Here is a 25,051-nt window from a genome sequence, read left to right on the forward strand (position 1 = left end):
GATTATGTGGGAAGACTATTAGATGTTCAATATCAATGCCATATGATAGAACAAGGTCAAGAGTGTGATTAAAACAATGAGTTGGTTTATTTACACTCTGACAGAAGCCAATTGAGTCTATTAATGATATAAATGCGTTACTAAGGCTGTCATGTCAACATCCACATGAATATAAAAATCACCTACAATAATTACTTTATTGATTTAAGGACTAAACTTGATAAAAACTCATTCAGATATAAAATCAGAGTACGGTCCAGGAGCGCGGTACACTATAACAAATAGAACTGGCTGCAGTGTTTTCCAGTTTGGGTGAGAAAGACTAAGAACAAGGCTTTCAAATTAATTACAATTTAGTTTAGGTTTAGGGTCCATTAAAACGCTCGAATCATATATGGCTGCTACTCCACCTCCTCGGCCTGTGCCTCGAGGAATGTGAGTATTAATATGACTGGGGGGGTGGATTAATTTAGGCTAACATACTCCTCGTGGGACAACCAGGTCTTAGTAAGACAAAGTAAATCAATATCATAATCTGATATTAATTCATTCACTAAAACAGCTTTAGAAGACAGAGACCTGATATTTAACAGTCCACATTTCATTCTCTTATTTTGTGCTACTGAGGAGTTGGTTTTAATTTTTATTAGATTTTTATGTTGAACTCCTCTTGTTTTTATTCCTTTAAATAGTTTAGGTGGTCGGGGGACAGACACAGTCTCTATGGGGTTTTGGGTGGGTGACTGTTCTAAAGAAAGCGCAGAGAAGTGTGTAAGACAGCAGCTCTGCTTCCTGGTCCTAACTCTGGACTGTCAGGTTTTAGAAATAAACTTCGCCATATTTCTAGATAAGAGAGCCGCTCCATCCAAAGTGGGATGGATGCCGTCTCTCCTAATCAGACCAGGTTTTCCCCAAAAAAGGCTTCCAGTTATCAATGAAGCCCACATCGTTTTCTGGACACCACCTCGACAGCCAGCGGTGGAATGACGACATGCGGCTATACATGTCATCACTGGTCACATTGGGCAGGGGTCCAGAGAAAACTACGGAGTCCGACATTGTTTTAGCATAGTTACACACCGACTCCACATTAATCTTAGTGACCTCCGATTGGCGTAAACGGGTGTCATTACCGCCGACGTGGATAACAATCTTACTGTATTTACGTTTACCTTTAGCCAGCAGTTTTAAATATGATTCAATGTTGCCCGCTCTGGCCCCAGGGATACATTTAACTATGGCCACTGGCTTCACTAACTTCACGTTTCTGACTTTGGAGCTGCCAATAACCAGAGTTGGTTCCTCAGCGGGTGTATCGCTGAGTGGGGACAATGTATTAGAAACGTGAATGGGCTGGTGGTGACCTGTGGGCGTCTGCGGTTTAGTCTTCCTTCGCTCAGTCACCCACTGTCCCTGTTTTCCCAGCTGCTCGGGATCTACCGGAGGAACTACCGGAGGAACTACCGGAGGACGGCTAACAGAAGCTACCTTTGGTCGGACCACACCGGCTACTGGGGGCTGGCTAACTATAGCGGCTAAAGATATCTCTGTGATGTGGTACTGTTCCTCTAACTCGCTAAGCCTCCAGCGCAGTAAATAAACTACACTTAATACAAGAACCATTATCAATAAAGGAGGCAGAGGAATAAGTAAACATCTGAGAAAAAACATCGTCAGGAAACTCAACCATCTCTCAGAGAGCGGGGGGGGTTAATAAAGTCTTATTATTATTTAATAGGCTTTGCTATGCAGTTAAATTAATGTGGGTTTTTTTCATACTAAGAAATAATAGCACCAACTAGTTTTAGTATAAAAATATTGAAAGTTGCACCTTGTTTTTTTTCTTCCCCCATTGTGGCGCCCCCTAGATAGACGGCGCCCTTAGCGTTTGGCTATATATGGAATTAGATTTGTGCCAAAAGAAACAAACAAAAATAGGAATTTGACAGAACATAAAACTAATTTCAAAAAATAAAACTTAGAACTTGCAATCAAATAATTTGTCAAATAGTGTAAAATATTGACATTATTTTGTTTACGGTTCCCTCTGCTTCTCTCTCTAAGCTCAGACTTTTGCGCTGACTCTCGGCTTTGCGATCTCTCTCGGGTGGGCGGGCTTTATCAGCAGAGCGTCCCCATTGGCTAATTTTTTAGCACAGTAGGCTCAGTGCCCCAGAAGTTACGTGTAGGTAGCTGGCGCGCAAACGGGGAGAAGAATAAGAAGAATCCAAGTATAAGAATCCACAACAAGAAAAACTAATTAAATGTAAGTATTTATTAAATACATATATTGTCTGTGAGTAACATTTTGTTGTGTTATAAGTTATAAGTAAAGTAAAGCAAGGTTTCGGAGAGGAAAGAGGGATTTAATTTAGCTTTCCTGTCAGAAAGTCTGTATAACGGCAAGGTAAAGCACTGAGTGAGTGACATTAGCTGAGATACTTAAGTAGTCAAGACGAGCAGACCGGTGTGCAAGCAAGATGGAGTGACAGCGGGGACGGCCAATCACACAAGAAACGGCAGAGCCAATCAGGAGCTTGTGGGCGGGTCTAACCTAAGGGAAACAGGCTTCAGCTTGAGCGGCCGTTTTCCGCTTGGTCCTAGTGCCTGACGGGTCTCTTTTACTATAGCGTAACATTGTTTTTGGACGGTACAAGCTGCAGGGGACCAAAACGGCCTTTTGAAAAAGTGCAGAGCACATGTCCCCTGTGTCCCCCCCCCAAATTACGTCCGTGTATGTGGTTATAATTTCAATATTATTAATGTAAAATATTTTATGAACACCTGACCGACGTAAACATCCAGATTCTCTGTGATAGCTTCCAGGACCTTGTGTCACACCCCGTTATTTCCTTGTAAAGTACACTGAGGTGTGTACTTTCACTTTATATGTTCTGTCGGATTAAGTCTTTACCAGCGCAGTAAAGGTAATAGTAGTGTTTCATACGGATGTTTCGGTGTGTTTTAATGTTGCTGGTGCTGTACCGGGTCCGTTAAATGTGTTTGCCTAATGTTTCCTTTATTGTAGTGTATTTAACATCTGTACAAGAAACTGATCAAACCAGGGTAATTGTAGAAGGAATGACTACCAGGTTCATCTTTGTTACATAATCCTCTTCAGGAGGAAGATTCTCATTCTCATTTCATATGAAATGAAATTCAAATGATAATAAAAAGCTGATATGTTGACACAGTAAGTGAGTCCTGTGTCACACTGATGTGGGTCTGTAGCTGTTATTAGTGAGTGAACTGGACCAGCTGATAAAAGCAGAGTCAGCATTCAGCATTACAGAGGGTTGGAGCACTCTGGCAGGGGAAACTTATACCGTATGTCTGAATGTGAGGAGAAGAGAACACTGAGCATGTTGGAAAGAGATAAAGTCTATGTCTAAGATAAAGTCTCAGATAAAGCATGATGAATAAAGAGGAAGTGGGTAGCAGCAGCTTGTCAGCAGTCATGAGACCAGTTTACAGTGATCCATCCAGCAGATGGCAGTCATTTGACCATATGGGTGGAAGCCTTTATATTACAGGAGACTATCCTCTGACATGGTTGACTTATGTTTGAGTAAAATGTAGTTTAATATCATATCAATAATCATAAGATGAACTTATAAAAGTCCCCTGAAGAAGTAATTGAGGACTGTTTGTGCCTCACATTAAAAGCCCCCCTGAGGTTGTATTTGAGGAATGTTAGCACTAGTTAATTTTGAAAGAGCAAATTTTATCACTCCTTCTGTAAGTCAGGGACAGACTTTCCTATTTATACAGTTGGCTTGCAAAAAATAGATTAGATTAGATAAAATAAATACTTTATTCATCCCCAAGGGGAAATTCACAATTGCCAACCCAGTTGCAAATTGTAAAGCAGTTTGGATAAACGCAATATATGAACTGCAGTCCATTTACTACAGAATTATGTTGTGTTTGTGTGAAGGTGTACATTCTACCATGAGTCAACCTCAGGAGGAAGATGAGGGAGTCCCTCCCTCCATCACCACTCTGTCTGAGGAACATGACAGCCAGACCAAACCTGGGAGGTAAGATGAAGAACTGTCCATGCCAGAGCTCAGAGCGCTGTCATGAGCCTTGTTACATTTTTGATTATGTTCTGTGATCTCACAGACCTTCATCCAAATTTGGTTTGCTATGTGTGGTAACTAATTGAGTTCCACATACTTATACACCTGTCTTTTGTTATTGCTCTATTTCTTTCAGGACTGAGCAGGAAAGAGCAGATTCTGCTCAACCAAGCTTGGTGTCCATGAAGAGTGACTGGTCCATGGGCCAGCCTGTTAATTTTAAAAAGCAAGATTCAATTTATAGGTAAGTCAAAAGAACTTTTTGAGCACAGAATCTCTAAAAAAAGGGGGTATTACTGCATTGTTAACTGGCTAGTCTTTTAGTAATCACTGATCTGCCTCTTCCACCTATCGAACTTATTTATAACAATATTTAATCTTCCTTCAATGTGATGCAACTGATAACGTTGTTTCTTTACATAACATTTCTTTCTTTCTCCTTCTTTAACTTCTTGCTCAAAAGTACTAGATCAGTCTCAGACACTATAAGGCCAGATTCCCTCTACACCTCTTTTCATAATTTTAATCTATGATATCTACTGGTCTTTCTTAATCATGAATGTCTGAACCGTTCTTCACAAAATACAGTACAGTACAGTTAAGCTAAATGTGTATGTACTGGAGTACAAAGCCAAAAGAAATGTATCATTGTGCATTTAACAATGAGCTGACTGTAAAACTTTCAAGACCTTTGGTCCAGAGATGAAGAGAAATAGTACAAAAAGCTCTGACAGACCATTGTCAAATTTGTTTGCTGTGCTTGGTAACAGTCACTGAGCCCCACAACCAACAACTTGTCTTTTGTCATTGCTCTGTTTTCTTTTAGGACTGAGCTGGAAAGACCAGATTCTCCTGAACCAAGCTGTGTGTCCATGAAGAGTGACATGTCAATGGACATCCCTCTTGGTTTCAAACAGTAAGATTCAGTTTCTGAGTATGTCAAAAGAACTGTTTGGGGACAGATTCTCTATAGCTTCTCTATGTCTTTTTCAGTGTTCAATTTAACAGTTTTTAACACATTTTTAGTAAGTAAGTCAACAGAATTTTTAAGCACAAATCTTTCATAAATTCTCTGTGTCATTTGTTATTGCTTTATTTGTTTTAGGACTGAGCTGGAAAGAGCAGATTCTCCTGAACCAAGCTGTGTGTCCATGAAGAGTGACAGGTCAATGGACATCCCTCTTGGTTTCAAACAGTAAGATTCAGTTTCTGAGTATGTCAAAAGAACTGTTGGGGCACAGATTCTCTATAAATTCTCTATGTCTTTTGTCAATGTTCAGTTTAACATAAGAAAGTAAGTCAACAGAATTTTTAAGCACAAATCTTTCATAAATTCTCTGTGTCATTTGTTAATGCTCTATTTCTATCAGGACTGAGCTGGAAAGAGCAGATTCTCCTGAACCAAGCTCTGTGTCCATGAAGAGTGACAGGTCCATGGACATCCCTCTTGGTTTCAAACAGTAAGATTCAGTTTCTCAGTATGTCAAAGGACCTTAGCACAAATTCTCCATAAAAGTGTGTCACAAGACTGCATTGTTTATTGGCTAGTCTTTTAGTAATCACTGATCTGCCTCTTCCACCTATCGAACTAATTTGTAACACTATTTAATCTTCCTTCAATGTGATGCAACTGATAACGTTGTTTCTTTACATAACATTTCTTTCTTTCTCCTTCTTTAACTTCTTGCTCAAAAGTACTAGATCAGTCTCAGACACTATAAGGCCAGATTCCCTCTACACCTCTTTTCATAATTTTAATCTATGATATCTACTGATCTTTCTTAATCATGAATGTCTGAACCGTTCTTCACAAAATACAGTACAGTACAGTAAAGCTAAATGTGTATGTACGGGAGTACAAAGCCAAAAGAAATGTATCATTGTGCATTTAACAATGAGCTGACTGTAAAACTTTCAAGACCTTTGGTCCAGAGATGAAGAGAAATAGTACAAAAAGCTCTGACAGACCATTGTCAAATTTGTTTGCTGTGCGTGGTAACAGTCACTGAGCCCCACAACCAACAACTTGTCTTTTGTCATTGCTCTGTTTTCTTTTAGGACTGAGCTGGAAAGAGCAGATTCTCCTGAACCAAGCTGTGTGTCCATGAAGAGTGACAGGTCAATGGACATCCCTCTTGGTTTCAAACAGTAAGATTCAGTTTCTGAGTATGTCAAAAGAACTGTTGGGGCACAGATTCTCTATAAATTCTCTATGTCTTTTGTCAATGTTCAGTTTAACAGTTTTTAAGACATTAGTAAGTCAACAGATTTTTTAAGCACAAATCTTTCATAAATTCTCTGTGTCATTTGTTATTGCTTTATTTGTTTCAGGACTGAGCTGGAAAGAGCAGATTCTCCTGAACCAAGCTGTGTGTCCATGAAGAGTGACAGGTCCATGGGCCACCCTCTTGGTTTCAAACAGTAAGATTCAGTTTCTGAGTATGTCAAAAGCCCTGTTTGGGCACAGATTCTCTATAACCTCTCTATGTCTATTGTCAGTGTTCAATTTAACAGTTTTTAACACATTTTCAGTAAGTAAGTCAACAGAATTTTTAAGCACAAATCTCTCATAAATTCTCTGTGTCATTTGTTAATGCTCTATTTGTTTCAGGACTGAGCTGAAATGAGTAGATTCTACTGAATCAAGCTGTGTTTCCATGAAAAGTGACTGGTCCATGAGCCACCCTGTTAATTTTAAAATAGCAAGATTCAATTTCTACAGTAGGTCAAAAGCCCTTTTTAGCACAAACTCTCCATGGCTTCTGCCAATGTTTCTACAGTAACCAAGTATGGTTCAAAGGTCAAGTGTATACTGGCTCCAGATATGGCTGCTCGTGCTTTTTGTGCGTTTGGAAGGGGAGGGTGAAACGAGGGAGCTGCAGTCTGCAACATCACTGTTAGATGCCACTAAATCTTGCACTCTAGTCCTTTAACTAAGGTTGTTGTGATAACCACAATATTGAAATAAAAGTGCTATTGACGAGCTTGCTGCAGGGGATGACAATCCACCGCCACACCCGCATGTGATGTCACATCATCACCTTATATTTTGTCTTTGTTCTTTAAGACAGAAAAGTGTCACAGAATCACAAGCACAATAATGTCCAAGGATCAGATCGGATTTTTGCCCAGGATTATAATACCACGCAGAGCGAAAAGAAAATGTATCACTGTCCTGACATGTTTCATAACTATGAGCTGACTGTAAGTCTTTCAAGACCTTTGGTCAACACATGGTGTGAAAGTAAAAAAAAAAATTTAATCTTTGACAGTGCAACGTAACATGGTCAAATATGGTTTGGTGGTTGAGACCCACACATTCACATAACGTTAATTATCACAATACAAATGTTTTTCTGGTACTATAATTTCTACACAGTATTCCATTTCTTGTCAAACCTTGGTTTTGTGTATGAGGTTTCTACCCAACATTGTTCTGTGTTGAGTAACACATAAAAACAGTCCAGTCTTCATCACTAATGGATCATATTTTCTCCACAGAGATCACCAGGAGTTGTCAGAGGATTTGACTGGTCATCAAAAAGAGTTGGACTCTATATTTATGGTGCGTACTGTACCACCTTTAACTAGTAACTGCAATTAGTAGAGAGTCCTGATCCAATCCCTGTATGTTCCTGTAATAGCTCTGCAATGCATATTTAAAGCTGTTCCCTAATGTTTTTTATACATAATATATTAAAATAGCCCATTACATACATATATATGTATGTATATATATATTACCTGTGGTGTTTAATGGCCAACTACAGTATTTTTGCAAAAAAATGAGTACTGTCAGGTTTTCAAAAGTTTGTTATTGACTTGGTAACCAAGTAAGTTCTTGTGACATCCCTAGTGTGTACAGATTGTATCTTGTATATTTGACACACATCAAACAGAAAACAGTGGGTGAATTATTGTATTTTATTATTATTGCACTTGGGTTCAACTGTCTACTTACCCAGGTCTCTTAACATTCTGTAGATGCAAACAGTAATGGTTGCCCTTCTGGGTATCTCATCCAATAATCCAGCAGACAATTTGTGTCTCAGCGTTGTATGCTGCTCAGGGAAAGAAAATCCCCCACAAACTGAGTTTGTTTCGCATTTCAATAGGGGTGTCCGATAATATCGGCCCTCCGATATTATCGGACGATATTCACAAAAAATTTAATATCAGGAATTATCGGTATCGGGTTTTTATAACCGATGTTTGTTCTGTAGGCTTCAGCATTTCCGAGCCTGCATGAACACAGCATGGGACGTTTACCGGTGCACGCTAGATGACGCATAACAACAACAACAACAACAACTACGCTAGACTGGTTGGTTGCTAACCGTGGCTAACAAGCAAAAAAATAATAAAAGGTCGCCTTTTGGCACATTACCTCATTAGTTTAATACTTATTGGCTAAAAATGTGTGTCAAAATAAGTAATTTCATTAGTTACACTTTCGTGTCCTGACCTATCAACACATGGCTAATTTTAATATTCAAATGTGTTGATTCGCCACGTGATCACCGCAGTTGCTAGGTTACCACCAGGCTGTCAATCAAACTCTCAGTGACAGAGAACTAACGTGAGCTAACGTCGGTTGTTGGACTGAAATTCTGAAAATGCTCATACTCATATGTAGATAGGCAAAGCCTATACATCTGAAACAGAAGGTACTGTATTTTTTTACCCTTTATCTATCCAGATAAAACCATTAAGAACAGTTTCTGTATGATGTTTATTAGACCTATGTAATCTGAATTGGAAGGGCACGTTGTCATGAGCTGTATCTTGTATATTTATTATTAGCTATGTGGTATGTGTATGCACCTTTATGTAATCTGGTGAAAAAACATTCAAATTTAAAACCGGATCATACCAAACAAATATCTGCTTGCGTGTCCCCGTATATGCAAAGTGTCCTCCTTTTTGATGTGAAGGAAATGGCCACCCTACCAGTGGGGCATCAAAATAAAATTAGGCATAATGTGTTAATTCCACAATAGGAGATATGTTATGTTGTTACAGTTTTGGTGTAAAAAGCCTGCATATATTGGTATCGGGTGATATCGGTATCGGAAATTGAGAGTTGGACAATATCGGAATATCGGATATCGGCAGAAAAGCCAACATCGAGCATCCCTACATTTCAAGTGATTTTTTGATGTTCAGCTGCCTGGCAAGATTATACATTACCTTTGCTAAATGAGAATTTATGAGCAAGTGTAGCGCGTGAACAAGCCTCAATAGTGTCGCCGTGAAGTGACTGGGACTTATGTCACTTCCTGTTGGACAGTCAAACTGCTTTTGTAGCTTTGCCAGTAACAGTCTCACTGGCCTTGACCGGCATTTTGAGAGAGGTTCTTTATGTTGGTCTCACAAAGATACAATCCCGATTCATGAGTGTATTGACTGCAAATGTGGGAATACTAAATATGTGGTTTTGGTCTTTGACAGATGGAGCTGATGTTGTGTTACACAAATTTAGGCTGAATTAAGTTCATACATCTGAAATTTAAGTTAATATTTGTTTGTTCCAGCTTCTTGAGGAGAACATTGTTACTTTTGTGAAGAACGAGCTTAAGAAGTTCCAGAAGGTTCTGAGTCGAGATAGCCCAGAATGCTTACAGTGTGAAGACGAGGATAATGGTGAAGACGAAGAGCAGATGAGCAGCAGAGATGCATTTCTGAAGATCACGTTGCAGTTCATGAGGAGAATGAAGCAGGAGGAGCTGGCTATCTCTTTGCAAAACAGTAAGAAGATTTTAATAAATATAGCAGAGGAAAGAAAAGTTAAAATTCAATGGTGCTCCGATATAATATCTCTCCCAGAATGTTCCACCTGGCATTGTGTACTCCCTTTTTCTGTTTTGATATAGTTTTAACTGAACAGTGCGTGATCTTCATTATTTCAAGCAGAAGTTATTAAAGCTCACATCCTCATTCATTTGTCACAAAAGATACAATCAGTTCACCGTTCACCAAAAACGTGAGTTTCAGTGAACGGTGCTCTTTTAGCACATTCATGCACAGCACTGGTGGAGACCAACAGTCCTCTACAGCTGTGAATCTCAAGACTGAACTACATTATAAATTGGCCTGCACATTAATTACTACTTATTAATAATGTATATAAAAATTTGAGTGTACAATATTTGGATTACATTTTTCCTTGTAGGAACTCTTGCTCCAGTGTGCCGCTGTAAACTCAAATCTAACCTGAAGAAGAAGTTCCAGTATGTGTTTGAGGGGATTGCTAAAGCAGGAAGTCAAACTCTTTTGAACCAGATCTACACAGAGCTCTACATCACAGAGGGAGGGACTGCAGAGGTCAATGATGAACATGAGGTCAGACAGATTGAAACAGCATCCAGGAAACCAGACAGACCAGAAACAAGAATCAGACAAGAAGACATCTTTAAACCCTTACCTGGAAGAGATCGACCAATCAGAACAGTGATGACAAAGGGAGTGGCTGGCATCGGGAAAACAGTCTTAACACAGAAGTTCACTCTGGACTGGGCTGAAGACAAAACCAACCAGGACATACAGTTCACATTTCCATTCACTTTCAGAGAGCTGAATGTGCTGAAAGACAAGAAGTTCAGTTTGGTGGAACTTGTTCATCACTTCTTTACTGAAACCAAAGAAGCAAGAATCTGCAGGTTTGAAGAGTTCCCTGTTGTGTTCATCTTTGATGGTCTGGATGAGTGTCGACTTCCTCTGGACTTCCACAACACTGAGATCCTGACTGATGTTACAGAGTCCACCTCAGTGGATGTGCTGCTGACAAACCTCATCAGGGGAAAACTGCTTCCCTCTGCTCGCCTCTGGATAACCACACGACCTGCAGCAGCCAATCAGATCCCTCATGAGTGTGTTGACATGGTAACAGAGGTCAGAGGGTTCACTGACCCACAGAAAGAGGAATACTTCATAAACAGATTCAGAGATGAGGAGCAGGCCAGAAGAATCATCTCCCACATCAAGACATCACGAAGCGTCCACATCATGTGCCACATCCCAGTCTTCTGCTGGATCACTGCTACAGTTCTGGAGGATGTGTTGAAGACCAGAGAGGGAGGAGAGCTGCCCAAAACCATGACTGAGATGTACATCCACCTCCTGGTGGTTCAGTCCAAACTGAAGAACATCAAATATGATGGAGGAGCTGAGACAGATCCACACTGGAATAAAAGGAGCAGGAAGATGATTGAGTCTCTGGGAAAACTGGCTTTTGAGCAGCTGCAGAAAGGCAACCTGATCTTCTATGAATCAGACCTGACAGAGTGTGGCATCGATATCAGAGCAGCCTCAGTGTACTCAGGAGTGTTCACACAGATCTTTAAAGAGGAGAGTGGACTGTACCAGGACAAAGTGTTCTGCTTCGTCCACCTGAGTGTTCAGGAGTTTCTGGCTGCTCTTCATGTCCATCTGACATTCTTTAACTCTGGTGTCAATCTGCTGTCAGGAGTAAAATCTACTTCCCTGTTGTCTAAATGGTTCAAAAAGACAAATCTGAACCCTTCTACCAGTCAGCGGTGGACAAGGCCTTACAAAGTCCAAATGGACACCTGGACTTGTTCCTTCGCTTCCTTGTGGGTCTTTCAATGCCGGCCAATCAGACCCTCTTACAAGGCCTGGTGACACAGACAGGAAGCAGTTCAGAGACCAATCAGAGAACAGTCCAGTACATCAAGACAAAGATCAGTGAGAATCTGTCTCCGGAGAGAAGCATCAATCTGTTTCACTGTCTGAATGAACTGAATGACACTTCTCTAGAAGAAGAGATCCAACAGTCCCTGAGTTCAGGACGTCTATGCCCAAAAAAACTCTCTCCTAGTCAGTGGTCAGCTCTGGTCTTCATCTTGCTATCATCTGGAAAAGATTTGGAGGTGTTTGACCTGAGAAAATACTCTTCCTCAGAGGATGCTCTTCTGTGGCTGCTGCCAGTTGTCAAAGCGTCCACCAAAGCTGTGTAGGTTAAAAGATAACTACATGCATTTAATATATTAAGATAGAAAAATAAAAAACTCTTACAGCTTCTGTTTGTTGCTAATGCTTCTTTAGGCTGAGTAGCTGTAATCTGTCAGAGAAAAGCTGTGAAGCTCTGTCTGCAGTTCTCAGCTCCCAGTCCTCCAGTCTGAGAGATCTGGACCTGAGTAACAACGACCTGCAGGATTCTGGACTGAAGCTGCTCTGCTCTGGACTGCAGAATCCACTCTGCACACTGGAGGTTCTCAGGTCAGGATTCATCAATTTGTTACTGTATGTCCAAGCAATTAATTGGTCTTCTAGTTTTCGGGAAGTACACTAACTTCAAAGAGTGACATTTTGCTTTCATTAGCTAACTTAAGATGTGATTATATATTTGTTACTTTTACCTTTCAACCCTTAAAATGTGGTTGTCTTTCCTACATAGACGAGCCTAGGACATATCATATTGAAGTTTAAGAAAAGAGAAAGTTGATGAAGGTTTTGACTGAGGCTGTTACTGGAGCAACAAAAAGGGGTGGGGCTTAGGAAGGGTCAATTAACACACAATGTTAAGGAAAGTGAAAATATTTTTTGTATTCCCCAGTACAGTATTTTTTTCTGTAACCCTGCTGTGTGTGTGTGTGTGTGTGTGTGTGTGTGTGTGTGTGTGTGTGTGTAGGCTGTCTGGCTGTCTGATCACAAAGAAAGGCTGTACTTCACTGGCCTCTGCTCTGAGATCCAACCCCTCCCATCTGAGAGAGCTGGACCTGAGCTACAATCATCCAGGAGAATCGGGAATGAAGATGCTTTCTGATGGTCGGGAGGATCCAAGGTGGAGATTGGAAACTCTCAGGTAGGGACAGACAAGGGTCAGGGTGTGGTTTGAGTTTAAGTCAGGGGCCCAAATAAACAAAAAAAAAAAATACATTTATAAAACTAATCGCAGAAATCTTTAGTTTTTTTTCTCACCTTTTGAGATATTCATTTCTGAACTTGTGTTAATTTAGTTTTTGGTGATTACAGTTATAAAACATTACACTTCAAAATATAAATATTAACAGAACCAATGTCTCTGGATATTCCACAAACACTGATGACAGTTTTCATTAAAGTTCCTAAGTGCTGATCTGACTGTTTTTGCAGGGTGGACCATAGTGGATCACAGTCAATGAAACCTGGTCTGAGGAAGTGTAAGTGTGATTTTTTTTAATAATGAGGAGAAGTTTTGACCGATTCAGTGTTAAAAAGTGCTACTATCTTTTGTGTTATTCTCTCAATCAGACGCCCGTGAACTCACACTGAATCCAAACACAGCAAACAGAAAGCTCGTACTGTCGAACCACAACAAAAAGGTGACAGTGGGTAAAGAGACGCAGCCGTATCCTGATGACCCAGAGAGATTTGACTACTGGAAACAGCTGCTGTGCACAGATGGTTTGACTGGTCGCTGTTACTGGGAGGTTGAGTATGAAGGACAGGTTTATATAGCAGTGACTTACAGAGGAATCAAAAGGAGAGGAGAAGGTGACGAGTCCTGTCTTGGAATGAATGACCTGTCCTGGAGTCTGAGCTGCTCTGATAGTGGTTACTCTGTCCTGGACAAGAACAAAAGAGCATCCATCTGCACCCCCCACAGTCAGAGTGGGAGTGTACCTGGACTGGTCTGCTGGCACTCTGTCTTTCTACAGTGTGTCCTCAGGTCAGCTGACCCACCTCCGCACCTTCCAGACCACATTCACAGAGCCGGTCTACCCTGCATTCAGGATTAAGATGGACATATCTAACTCGTCTGTGTCTTTGTGTGATATAGCATAGAGCAGTCTCTCAGGTAGAGAAGTATTCTGCTCAGTACAGAACCAGGCCTCTCAGTTAAAAAATATTCAAAAATGATGCATGTCCTGTCAACTGATTGTCTCATCACTTTTCCAGAGACAGAAGGGACTTTGAGGTGCCGAAAAGCAGCAACCTCCCAACAGTTCAGTCCGGGGGGCCGCCTTATGATGGGACAGATTTATTTCCCAAACTTGCAATTGGGTGCCTTTTTTCTCTTTCATTTATACAAACTAAATATGGAAAATGTGTGCAGATCAATTTGATATCAGATCAATAAAAAATAAAGCAACCAACAACATCTCTCAGCCTGGGAGCCATGGAGAGCTCTAATGAAAAGGCTGTGGAAGCTTGAGAATGTTGAAGTAGAAATGCCAATTTGCCAGTATGACAACTATATAAAATTTGAAAAGTGTCCTGTGATAACTTCTGTTATGAATTGGCGCTATACAAATAAAATTGAATTGAATTGAAAAATTGAATAGATACCACAAGTCAGAGGTTTATACAGAGCAGCATTTGTCATAATTGACCAAATCATACTAACACATATTTTTGTTGGTCATAAAACATATTTGCAAAGGGTTAGGTGAGCTTAAAAACAGCCAATATAAAAGTAAATATATCAACTTAATGGATATAATGAGTTGGTTCTCTCTTACTAGTTTGTTTTTGCCTATCATACATTGTTCAAATAAGAACTTTTTGTAGCAGTTGATAAAGGATTAGATAGATCAATGTGACCTCTTTGTAGATTGTAGCAGCACAAGTATGCATTCTGACTTCTGTACTAGTAGTAGGATAAGCAGTATATTTACTGTCTACTGTGTTGGTTCTAATCATGTGCTGTTCCTTTGTGACTGACTATAATCTATTAGTTTGAGCTTTTTTTGTTGTATTGATCTTTAATCATCGGTGTTAATAATTTGTGCTGTGTCAGGTAACTGTCAGTTAGTGTATTCTTGTACTCTTGGTAGACAAATTATATTTTCTTTTGTTCAAGCTAGGGTAACCAAAAAAACACAATGTTGGGTTAAGAGACTTATTCTTAAACTGTTTAAAGACTTTTAGAAATCACACAGCTTCAATGATCTGTATATTTTTATTTAGTTTTGAGCTGTCAGTGGAAACGGGTTTTCTTATAAGGCCGTCACCATCAGGGTAATTGTATTGCTAATTAATGAGGCGTGGCTAGCACTACTATAGCCAATTGAGCACTGAGCACTTGTGTTTATAAAGTCCCTCCTTATGAGTCCTTCACAGGAGGAGTGAGTTGGAAAGAAATTACCACTGTTACCAATCACTATTAATCTCTTATCACTTGCTGCTCCAAATGTAGTAGTTTACAATCCATTTATTGAGTGAAATAATTATAAGTCGCTTTGGATAAACGTCAGCTAACTACATGTAAGGCAATATAGGCGTTTACTGTGTCCCATTTCAGATACTGAATCTACAAACTGAATACCTCCGAACAGGCTACAAAAACTCATCCAAAGCAGGCAGAGAAATGCAGCTTTTAAAGTCCCAATTTAGAGGACAAAACCAGGGTCTCTTTTATTGTCAGCATCAGAAAATATCTGTAGTTTCATGTTGTGAAATGTATGAGGTGTTACATTTTTTACTGGAGATTGAGGATGTATTCCTGCTGTAACCTGTTCAAGTAACAGTTATATGATCATGTATTTTATGATTATTGTAAAATATAAATAATGTCAGCCAGGCTAAGATCCACTGTGTGAATAGAGTGTATGGATATACAGTATGTACACTTAAATGACCAAAGCAACACCATTTACCATAACTTTAATCCTATGTTACATGGAGTTTGATTGAAGTTTTACCCTGTGCTTCATTGAACTGCATTCATGCACGTAATAAAAACACAAATACAATAGATCATCTGGTTGTTTTTATTTTAAATCTACCATCATGTAATTTTCTCCCCGCAGCTATGTTCCTGAAAGACATTCTTCCTCCATTCAGCTCTTGTTGGATCCTCAGATTATGGCGGATTTCATGAACTGACAAGAGAGAATAAAAGAGTGTAATAACACAATGAACCGTTTACATGCAGTACTAGAAATAACTAACTCATTTCCTTTATAATGGGACAAAGTATGTGTTGTAAATGCAATATCAAGGGCTGGCCAGCAGATGTCAGCATTTTAACAGCATCAAACGCCTACAGAAAGCTGAGTTTCTCCTTCACTAGTTCAACTATTTAGATATGATTGAAGTCATTACTTCCAACATAAGAAACTAACTCGGGTGATTTATTTTTATATTTTTAATGTTTTATGTCATTATTATAATTTAAGCATAGAGAAGCTGTTTGCTCTCACTTTCCCGCACTCTTTACCATCACCCAAATCAAGGGGTTGGGACAAAAGAGATAAAAACCTCTACATCACAGTAGTAGTATAGAAAATATGTATATATACATACACATATATTCTATATATAGTATTCTGATTCTGAAAGTGAATTTGAAGATGGCCTTCACTCTGAATATGCACCATAAGGAGCACCACAGGCAGCCGCTGGAGCAGCCCAAGAGCCAGCCACTGGAAGAGCCCCACAGACGTATTTGTCTAAGAATGGACAGATTGAATGGTCTTTATTCATTTTTTCCAAGATAAGATTGATTTATGACACCCAAGTCTTGAGTATAGTAAATTTTCAAAGTCAATTATAACCTTATGACAAAAAAACTAATCACACTTCCAATGTCCATGTATTCTAGTGGAGACTGATTGCAATCATTAAATATATATTGTATCTCAATTGTTTGAAATCGAAATAAAGACAACATATGTTTATGTTTATGAAGTAAAATTTTATTTCAGAATTGTCCCAAAAGTGAAGCCAATACAAGGGGTAAACTATTTAGATATGATTAAACTCATCACTTCCAACCTAAGAAACTAACTCGGATGATTTATTTTTAATTTTTTAAATGTTTTATGTCATGTATCTGCTGGTCATCTGTAATTTCTTTGCTGATGCTGCACAGTTTATTCCATATATTTTGTCCTTTGGTCTGTATTTAATCATCGTCTATAGGCTCAGTAGTGAACTGATCATGAGATGTAAATAAATCCAATGAGATACTCGCAATATGGCCTAATTAGTTAATATTTAATAGCATTTTTATAATTTAAAATAGCATTTACCAGCATACTACTTGTATTGAACACAAACTGAAGCAGCTGACTTTACAGTTTATGTATCAGTGCCATTTTCAAAATAAAAAAATAACTCTTCTTCGAGCTACCTCATAGGATAATAACTCAAATTAAATCAATTAATAACTTTCAAGCTAACGTCAGTTTTATTGATTGATTGACTGATTATTGAATCAATCAATCATTCCAAATAAATCGTGTGTGTGTTGTTATACATCCGCCTGGAAGTCATTTATGTCCACCTGATAGGTTCGCAAAAAGACAAGTCTTATTCCTATGTGGTCAATGATGAAATTCTGATTTCAGAGGTGGGAGGGACTCAAGTATTTTTAATAAAACTCTAACTCTTTCAGTTCACTGTGTTTTCTAGTAGTTCTTCTAGTTTTCTATTGCTACTTTTCAGTTTACTGTTCCCTTTTTGGTTTGACTGGTTGTAAAGCATGTAGCAAAACATTATCACCCAATTCTGTGTTTCATCTTGTTAGTCAACTTCAATCCAACTCAGTACCACCAATTTTACACTTATTTTTGGAATATATGGTAAACAGACCTCATTTCCATAGCACCACCCAGTGGTGGGCAGGTCAAACTGGCAGGAATATCACAGGTGGGGAGAAACTGAATAAAATGTCCATAATTCAGTGCAGGGGCCCCATATAGGGGGAAAAGTTAGGACAATTCCAAGGGCCCATGACTGACAGGGGCCCCAAAAAATAGGTAAAAACTAATTAAAAATTATTAAACCATCATCATTCAGTATATAGCCTATATTTCAAATATAATAATAAAATGAATGAACTTTTTGTTTTTACTTGTTTTTGGCAGTAAAAGTTAAATATCCCCACTGACCAAAAAGTAAACATCCATATTGACCGACCCCCCTGTATCTGCATGAAATGGTTTGGTCCTGCCTTGGTGCACTTATCAGTGACGGTGTTTATTGCAGTCAGTAGATGAGCCAGAACTACAGTGATCACAATGTTAACTAGTAAATCAAAATCTGGTTTTCAAAAAAGGAAAGAGAGAAAAGAGAGAGAGGAAAGACAAAGGAAAGGATGTCAATCTGTAACCCAGTGTTTCACCAAGAAAGGAGCCTATAGTCTGTGAGTGGTATTAACCTGTTGGCTTAATGTCCATAGGGAAATAAGATAGCCAGCTACAGACTAGTGTCAGCCTACATTTAATCACCATTTCATCAGTTCAGTGAAACGTTTAGCAACATATTCATATTAAATCATTGTCCCTGCCCCTTTTAGCAGACTTAACAACAGATGAGTCAGCAGCACCCGAGTCTCCCCATCACTGTACCCCTCCCTGTCTCCCCATCACTGTACCCCTCCCAGTCTCCCTCCCAGTCTCCCCATCACTGTACCCTCCATGTCCCTCCATCACTGTACCCCTCCCAGTCTCCCCATCACTGTACCCCTCCTGTCCCAGTGAAGAAGCTGAGCAAGTTGTGTTCAATGACAGGCCAGTTAGCATCATTGCAGGGAGTCTGTGGGGATTTCTCTCTTGCTCTTTTTACCATTACAAAAAGAAAATGAAATATTTATTAACGACAGAAATTCAAACACATTAATAACAATTATTTTCTCACATAATGATCATTATGAAATAAAATAAAAAAACAACCACCTACTGTCTGTACTGGATGCTGGACAATAATAATTAATAATAATAATTAATTTCGTTAAGAGAATTTTCCATTTTGAAATTTTACAATAAAAATACATTGAGACTGTAAAAGATGGCCTTTAGCACATTTTTATGGTTGCTTTTAATCTTGCATCAAATAGTGAACTGCATACTGTATGCAGACTTGCATGCATGTACAAATCACCAGCAGTAAATATTGTGCTAGTACTAGTAATGAACTACAAGAAGCAAGACAGTTGCAAGCCTTTAATCAGAGTTATGTAAAACTTTTGCTGGGACAGTTAGGTCCTAGAGATGTGTTGACAACAGCTGCGCAGAGGGGGCCAATTTGATATTTTTGTCATGGGGCCCAAAATTCCTGGCGGCGCCCCTGATTCAGTGTAAGTAGTCAGGCCTGGCCCTAACCAATTTGGCGCCCTAGGCAAGATTTAAGGTGGCACCCCCCTTGCATCGCAGTAAATTCCACTGCCAGTTATATACATACGCAAGAAACTAAATAGCGTTGTCTTTGACATTTTATTTTATTTTTAGAGAAACAAGGTGCTCAATCAAAACAGTTAACAAGAAAATAATAAATTAGAAATAAATAATACAAGAAATGTAATATAAATAGGCTACACAAATGGACCTCTGTGAACTAACCCTGTTCGTACGTCATCAGTTAGAGGAGATGGCCAGTCAGCAGGGTCTATTGGTGCAGCCTTTATTCCTGATGCTGCATCACTGGGTTCTTCTGAGGTGGAGGCGACAGGAGGATCAGTTGATGCTGTTGAAGCGGCGGTGACTGTAGATGGCTCAGGATTTGCAGGAGGTGGATTTAGATATTTCAACAGCGCATCTGAAGAGAGAAGAGGAGTAAGTGACACCGTTGGGTGTTACAGTCTAATAATAAAATAAATGATTCCAAGAATAAAATTAAATGATAAAAATGAAAAACCTAAGAGATGCATTACTTTCACTGTACTGTACATGAATGATATACAGTACAATTTCTTCTGATATGCAAATTAGATTAGATTGAATGTTTTTGTCAATTCAATTCAATTTTATTTGTATAGCGCCAATTCATAACAGAAGTTATCTCAGGACACTTTTCAAATAGAGCAGGTCTAGACCGAACTCCTTATAACATTAATTACAGAGACCCAACAGTACCACCATGAGCAAGACCTTGGAGACAAGGGCAAGGAAAAACTGCCTGTTAAAAGGCAGAAACCTAGGACAGATCCTCCGGCTCTAGGTGGGTGGTTGTCTGTCTCAACCAGTTGGGGTGAGAGAGAGAGAGAGAGAGAGAGAGAGAGAGAGAGAGAGAGAGAGAGAGAGAGAGACAGACAGAGACAGAGAGAGAGACAGACAGACAGACAGACAGACAGACAGCAATCTAGCAGGACCATGGCAGGAGGCTCCACCAGGATCGATAAGAACCTGCAAGACGAGAAAGCACAAGAACTCCGGGGAAGAAGTGAAGTTAGTAACATGCATTAATGGGACATGAATGAGTGCAGAAAGAGAGAGGAAGGGAGGAGCTCAGTGCACCATGGATAAATCCCCTGATAGTCTAGGCCTATAGCAGCATAACTAAGGGATGGTTCAGGACTTACCTGATCCAGCCCTAACCATAAGCTTTATCAAAGAGGAACGTCTTAATCCTACTCTTGAATGTGGAGAGGGTGTCTGCCTCCAGAACCACAACTGGAAGCTGGTTCCACAGGAGAGGAGCTTGGTAACTGAAGGCTCTGGCTCCTGTTCTACTTTTTAGAGACTATAGGAACCACAAGTAGCCCAGCATTCAGAGAACATAGTGTTCTAGTGGGGTAATAGGGTACTATGAGCTCTTTAAGATATGAAGGGGCCTGACCATGAAGAGCTTTATAGGTGAGGAGGAGGATTTTAAATTCTATTCTACATTTTACAGGGAGCCAATGCAGAGAAGCTATTACAGGAGAGATGTGATCTCTTTTTCTAGTTCCTGTCAGTACTCGTGCTGCAGCGTTCTGAATTAATTGGAGCGTTTAAATGGACTTATTGGGGCAACCTGATAATAAAGAGTTGCATTAATCCAGCCTTGAAATAACAAATGCATGGATTAGTTTTTCTGCATCTGTCTGTGATAGGATGTGTCTAATTTTTGTAATATTACGTAAATGAAAGAAGGCAGTCCTAGAGGTCTGCTTTATGTGGGAGTTAAATGACAAATCCTGATCAAAGATAACTCCAAGATTCCTGACAGTGGTGCTAGAGGCCAAGTTAATGCCATCTAGAGTAACTATATCTTTAGACAATGAGTCTCTAAGGTTTTTGGGGCCAAGAACAAGAATTTCATTTTTTTCTGAGTTTAACATCAGAAAATTGCAGGTCATCCAGGATTTTATGTCCTTAAGACATGTTTGTAATTTAGATAATTGATTAATTTCATCGGGCTTGATTGATAGATATAACTGCATATCATCTGCATAGCAATGAAAGTTAATGGAGTGATTCCTAATAATGTTGCCTAAAGGGAGCATATATAAAGTAAATAGTATTGGTCCAAGTACAGAACCTTGTGGAACTCCATGACTAGTATTTATTGAAGATTCATCGTTAACATGTACAAACTGCGAGCGATCTGATAAATATGACTTAAACCAGCTTAGTGCGGTTCCTTTAATGCCAATTTGATGCTCAAGTCTCTGTAAAAGAATATTATGGTCAATGGTGTCAAATGCAGCACTAAGATCTAATAATACAAGTACAAAGACAGGAGATGGCATTGAATTAAACACTTAAGGAATCTCCTCCTTAACTTTAGCTACAGCACTGTCAGATAGACATCTGCTGTAGGAAGTTTTGCCTAATGGCTTATAATCTAACAACATGAATTCAAAAGTTATTAAATAATGGTCAGATAGGAAAGGATTATGTGGGAAGACTATTAGATGTTCAATATCAATGCCATATGATAAAACAAGGTCAAGAGTGTGATTAAAACAATGAGTTGGTTTATTTACACTCTGACAGAAGCCAATTGAGTCTATTAATGATATAAATGCGTTACTAAGGCTGTCATGTCAACATCCACATGAATATAAAAATCACCTACAATAATTACTTTATTGATTTAAGGACTAAACTTGATAAAAACTCATTCAGATATAAAATCAGAGTACGGTCCAGGAGCGCGGTACACTATAACAAATAGAACTGGCTGCAGTGTTTTCCAGTTTGGGTGAGAAAGACTAAGAACAAGGCTTTCAAATTAATTACAATTTAGTTTAGGTTTAGGGTCCATTAAAACGCTCGAATCATATATGGCTGCTACTCCACCTCCTCGGCCTGTGCCTCGAGGAATGTGAGTATTAATATGACTGGGGGGGGTGGATTAATTTAGGCTAACATACTCCTCGTGGGACAACCAGGTCTTAGTAAGACAAAGTAAATCAATATCATAATCTGATATTAATTCATTCACTAAAACAGCTTTAGAAGACAGAGACCTGATATTTAACAGTCCACATTTCATTCTCTTATTTTGTGCTACTGAGGAGTTGGTTTTAATTTTTATTAGATTTTTATGTTGAACTCCTCTTGTTTTTATTCCTTTAAATAGTTTAGGTGGTCGGGGGGACAGACACAGTCTCTATGGGGTTTTGGGTGGGTGACTGTTCTAAAGAAAGCGCAGAGAAGTGTGTAAGACAGCAGCTCTGCTTCCTGGTCCTAACTCTGGACTGTCAGGTTTTAGAGATAAACTTCGCCATGTTTCTAGATAAGAGAGCCGCTCCATCCAAAGTGGGATGGATGCCGTCTCTCCTAATCAGACCAGGTTTTCCCCAAAAAGGCTTCCAGTTATCAATGAAGCCCACATCGTTTTCTGGACACCACCTCGACAGCCAGCGGTGGAATGACGACATGCGGCTATACATGTCATCACTGGTCACATTGGGGAGGGGTCCAGAGAAAACTACGGAGTCCGACATTGTTTTAGCATAATTACACACCGACTCCACATTAATCTTAGTGACCTCCGATTGGCGTAAACGGGTGTCATTACCGCCGACGTGGATAACAATCTTACTGTATTTACGTTTATCTTTAGCCAGCAGTTTTAAATATGATTCAATGTTGCCCGCTCTGGCCCCAGGGATACATTTAACTATGGCCGCTGGCTTCACTAACTTCACGTTTCTGACTATGGAGCTGCCAATAACCAGAGTTGGTTCCTCAGCGGGTGTATCGCTGAGTGGGGACAATGTATTAGAAACGTGAATGGGCTGGTGGTGAACTGTGGGCGTCTGCGGTTTAGTCTTCCTTCGCTCAGTCACCCACTGTCCCTGTTTTCCCAGCTGCTCGGGATCTACCGGAGGAACTACCGGAGGACGGCTAACAGAAGCTACCTTTGGTCGGACCACACCGGCTACTGGGGGCTGGCTAACTATAGCGGCTAAAGATATCTCTGTGATGTGGTACTGTTCCTCTAACTCGCTAAGCCTCCAGCGCAGTAAATAAACTACACTTAATACAAGAACCATTATCAATAAAGGAGGCAGAGGAATAAGTAAACATCTGAGAAAAAACATCGTCAGGAAACTCAACCATCTCTCAGAGAGCGGGGGGGGGTTAATAAAGTCTTATTATTATTTAATAGGCTTTGCTATGCAGTTAAATTAATGTGGGTTTTTATCATACTAAGAAATAATAGCACCAACTAGTTTTAGTATAAAAATATTGAAAGTTGCACCTTGTTTTTTTCCTTCCCCCATTGTGGCGCCCCCTAGATAGACGGCGCCCTTAGCGTTTGGCTATATATGGAATTAGATTTGTGCCAAAAGAAACAAACAAAAATAGGAATTTGACAGAACATAAAACTAATTTCAAAAATAAAACTTAGAACTTGCAATCAAATAATTTGTCAAATAGTGTAAAATATTGACATTATTTTGTTTACGGTTCCCTCTGCTTCTCTCTCTAAGCTCAGACTTTTGCGCTGACTCTCGGCTTTGCGATCTCTCTCGGGTGGGCGGGCTTTATCAGCAGAGCGTCCCCATTGGCTAATTTTTTAGCACAGTAGGCTCAGTGCCCCAGAAGTTACGTGTAGGTAGCTGGCGCGCAAACGGAGAGAAGAATAAGAAGAATCCAAGTATAAGAATCCACAACAAGAAAAACTAATTAAATGTAAGTATTTATTAAATACATATATTGTCTGTGAGTAACATTTTGTTGTGTTATAAGTTATAAGTAAAGTAAAGCAAGGTTTCGGAGAGGAAAGAGGGATTTAATTTAGCTTTCCTGTCAGAAAGTCTGTATAACGGCAAGGTAAAGCACTGAGTGAGTGACATTAGTTGAGATACTTAAGTAGTCAAGACGAGCAGACCGGTGTGCAAGCAAGATGGAGTGACAGCGGGGACGGCCAATCACACAAGAAACGGCAGAGCCAATCAGGAGCTTGTGGGCGGGTCTAACCTAAGGGAAACAGGCTTCAGCTTGAGCGGCCGTTTTCCGCTTGGTCCTAGTGCTTGACGGGTCTCTTTTTACTATAGCGTAACATTGTTTTTGGACGGTACAAGCTGCAGGGGACCAAAACGGCCTTTTGAAAAAGTGCAGAGCACATGTCCCCTGTGTCCCCCCCCAAATTACGTCCGTGTATGTGGTTATAATTTCAATATTATTAATGTAAAATATTTTATGAACACCTGACCGACGTAAACATCCAGATTCTCTGTGATAGCTTCCAGGACCTTGTGTCACACCCCGTTATTTCCTTGTAAAGTACACTGAGGTGTGTACTTTCACTTTATATGTTCTGTCGGATTAAGTCTTTACCAGCGCAGTAAAGGTAATAGTAGTGTTTCATACGGATGTTTCGGTGTGTTTTAATGTTGCTGGTGCTGTACCGGGTCCGTTAAATGTGTTTGCCTAATGTTTCCTTTATTGTAGTGTATTTAACATCTGTACAAGAAACTGATCAAACCAGGGTAATTGTAGAAGGAATGACTACCAGGTTCATCTTTGTTACATAATCCTCTTCAGGAGGAAGATTCTCATTCTCATTTCATATGAAATGAAATTCAAATGATAATAAAAAGCTGATATGTTGACACAGTAAGTGAGTCCTGTGTCACACTGATGTGGGTCTGTAGCTGTTATTAGTGAGTGAACTGGACCAGCTGATAAAAGCAGAGTCAGCATTCAGCATTACAGAGGGTTGGAGCACTCTGGCAGGGGAAACTTATACCGTATGTCTGAATGTGAGGAGAAGAGAACACTGAGCATGTTGGAAAGAGATAAAGTCTATGTCTAAGATAAAGTCTCAGATAAAGCATGATGAATAAAGAGGAAGTGGGTAGC

The 25,051-nt window shown here is 39.6% G+C and overlaps 1 protein-coding gene and 1 pseudogene across 2 annotated transcripts in view; one reads left to right on the top strand and one right to left on the bottom strand.

Annotated features, from left to right (window-relative positions):
• LOC127366456 (NACHT, LRR and PYD domains-containing protein 3-like) overlaps nucleotides 1–25,051 on the top strand; it is a 53,492-nt pseudogene that overhangs the window by 16,614 nt on the left and 11,827 nt on the right.
• LOC127366462 (uncharacterized) overlaps nucleotides 1–25,051 on the bottom strand; it is a 50,629-nt gene that overhangs the window by 5,786 nt on the left and 19,792 nt on the right. Inside the window, exon 11 of one of the 2 annotated variants that reach the window (XM_051405402.1) lies at nucleotides 15,851–15,907. The exons of the other annotated variant lie outside the window; for it this stretch is intronic. Within the exon in view, the coding sequence (XP_051261362.1) occupies nucleotides 15,884–15,907 (24 nt within the window). The 3' untranslated portion in view covers nucleotides 15,851–15,883. Of the gene's footprint in view, nucleotides 1–15,850; nucleotides 15,908–25,051 lie in introns of those variants that run through there. 2 annotated transcript variants of the gene reach the window in all.

Source organism: Dicentrarchus labrax, unplaced genomic scaffold (genome assembly GCF_905237075.1).
Source record: "Dicentrarchus labrax unplaced genomic scaffold, dlabrax2021, whole genome shotgun sequence".
NCBI lineage: Eukaryota > Metazoa > Chordata > Actinopteri > Moronidae > Dicentrarchus > Dicentrarchus labrax.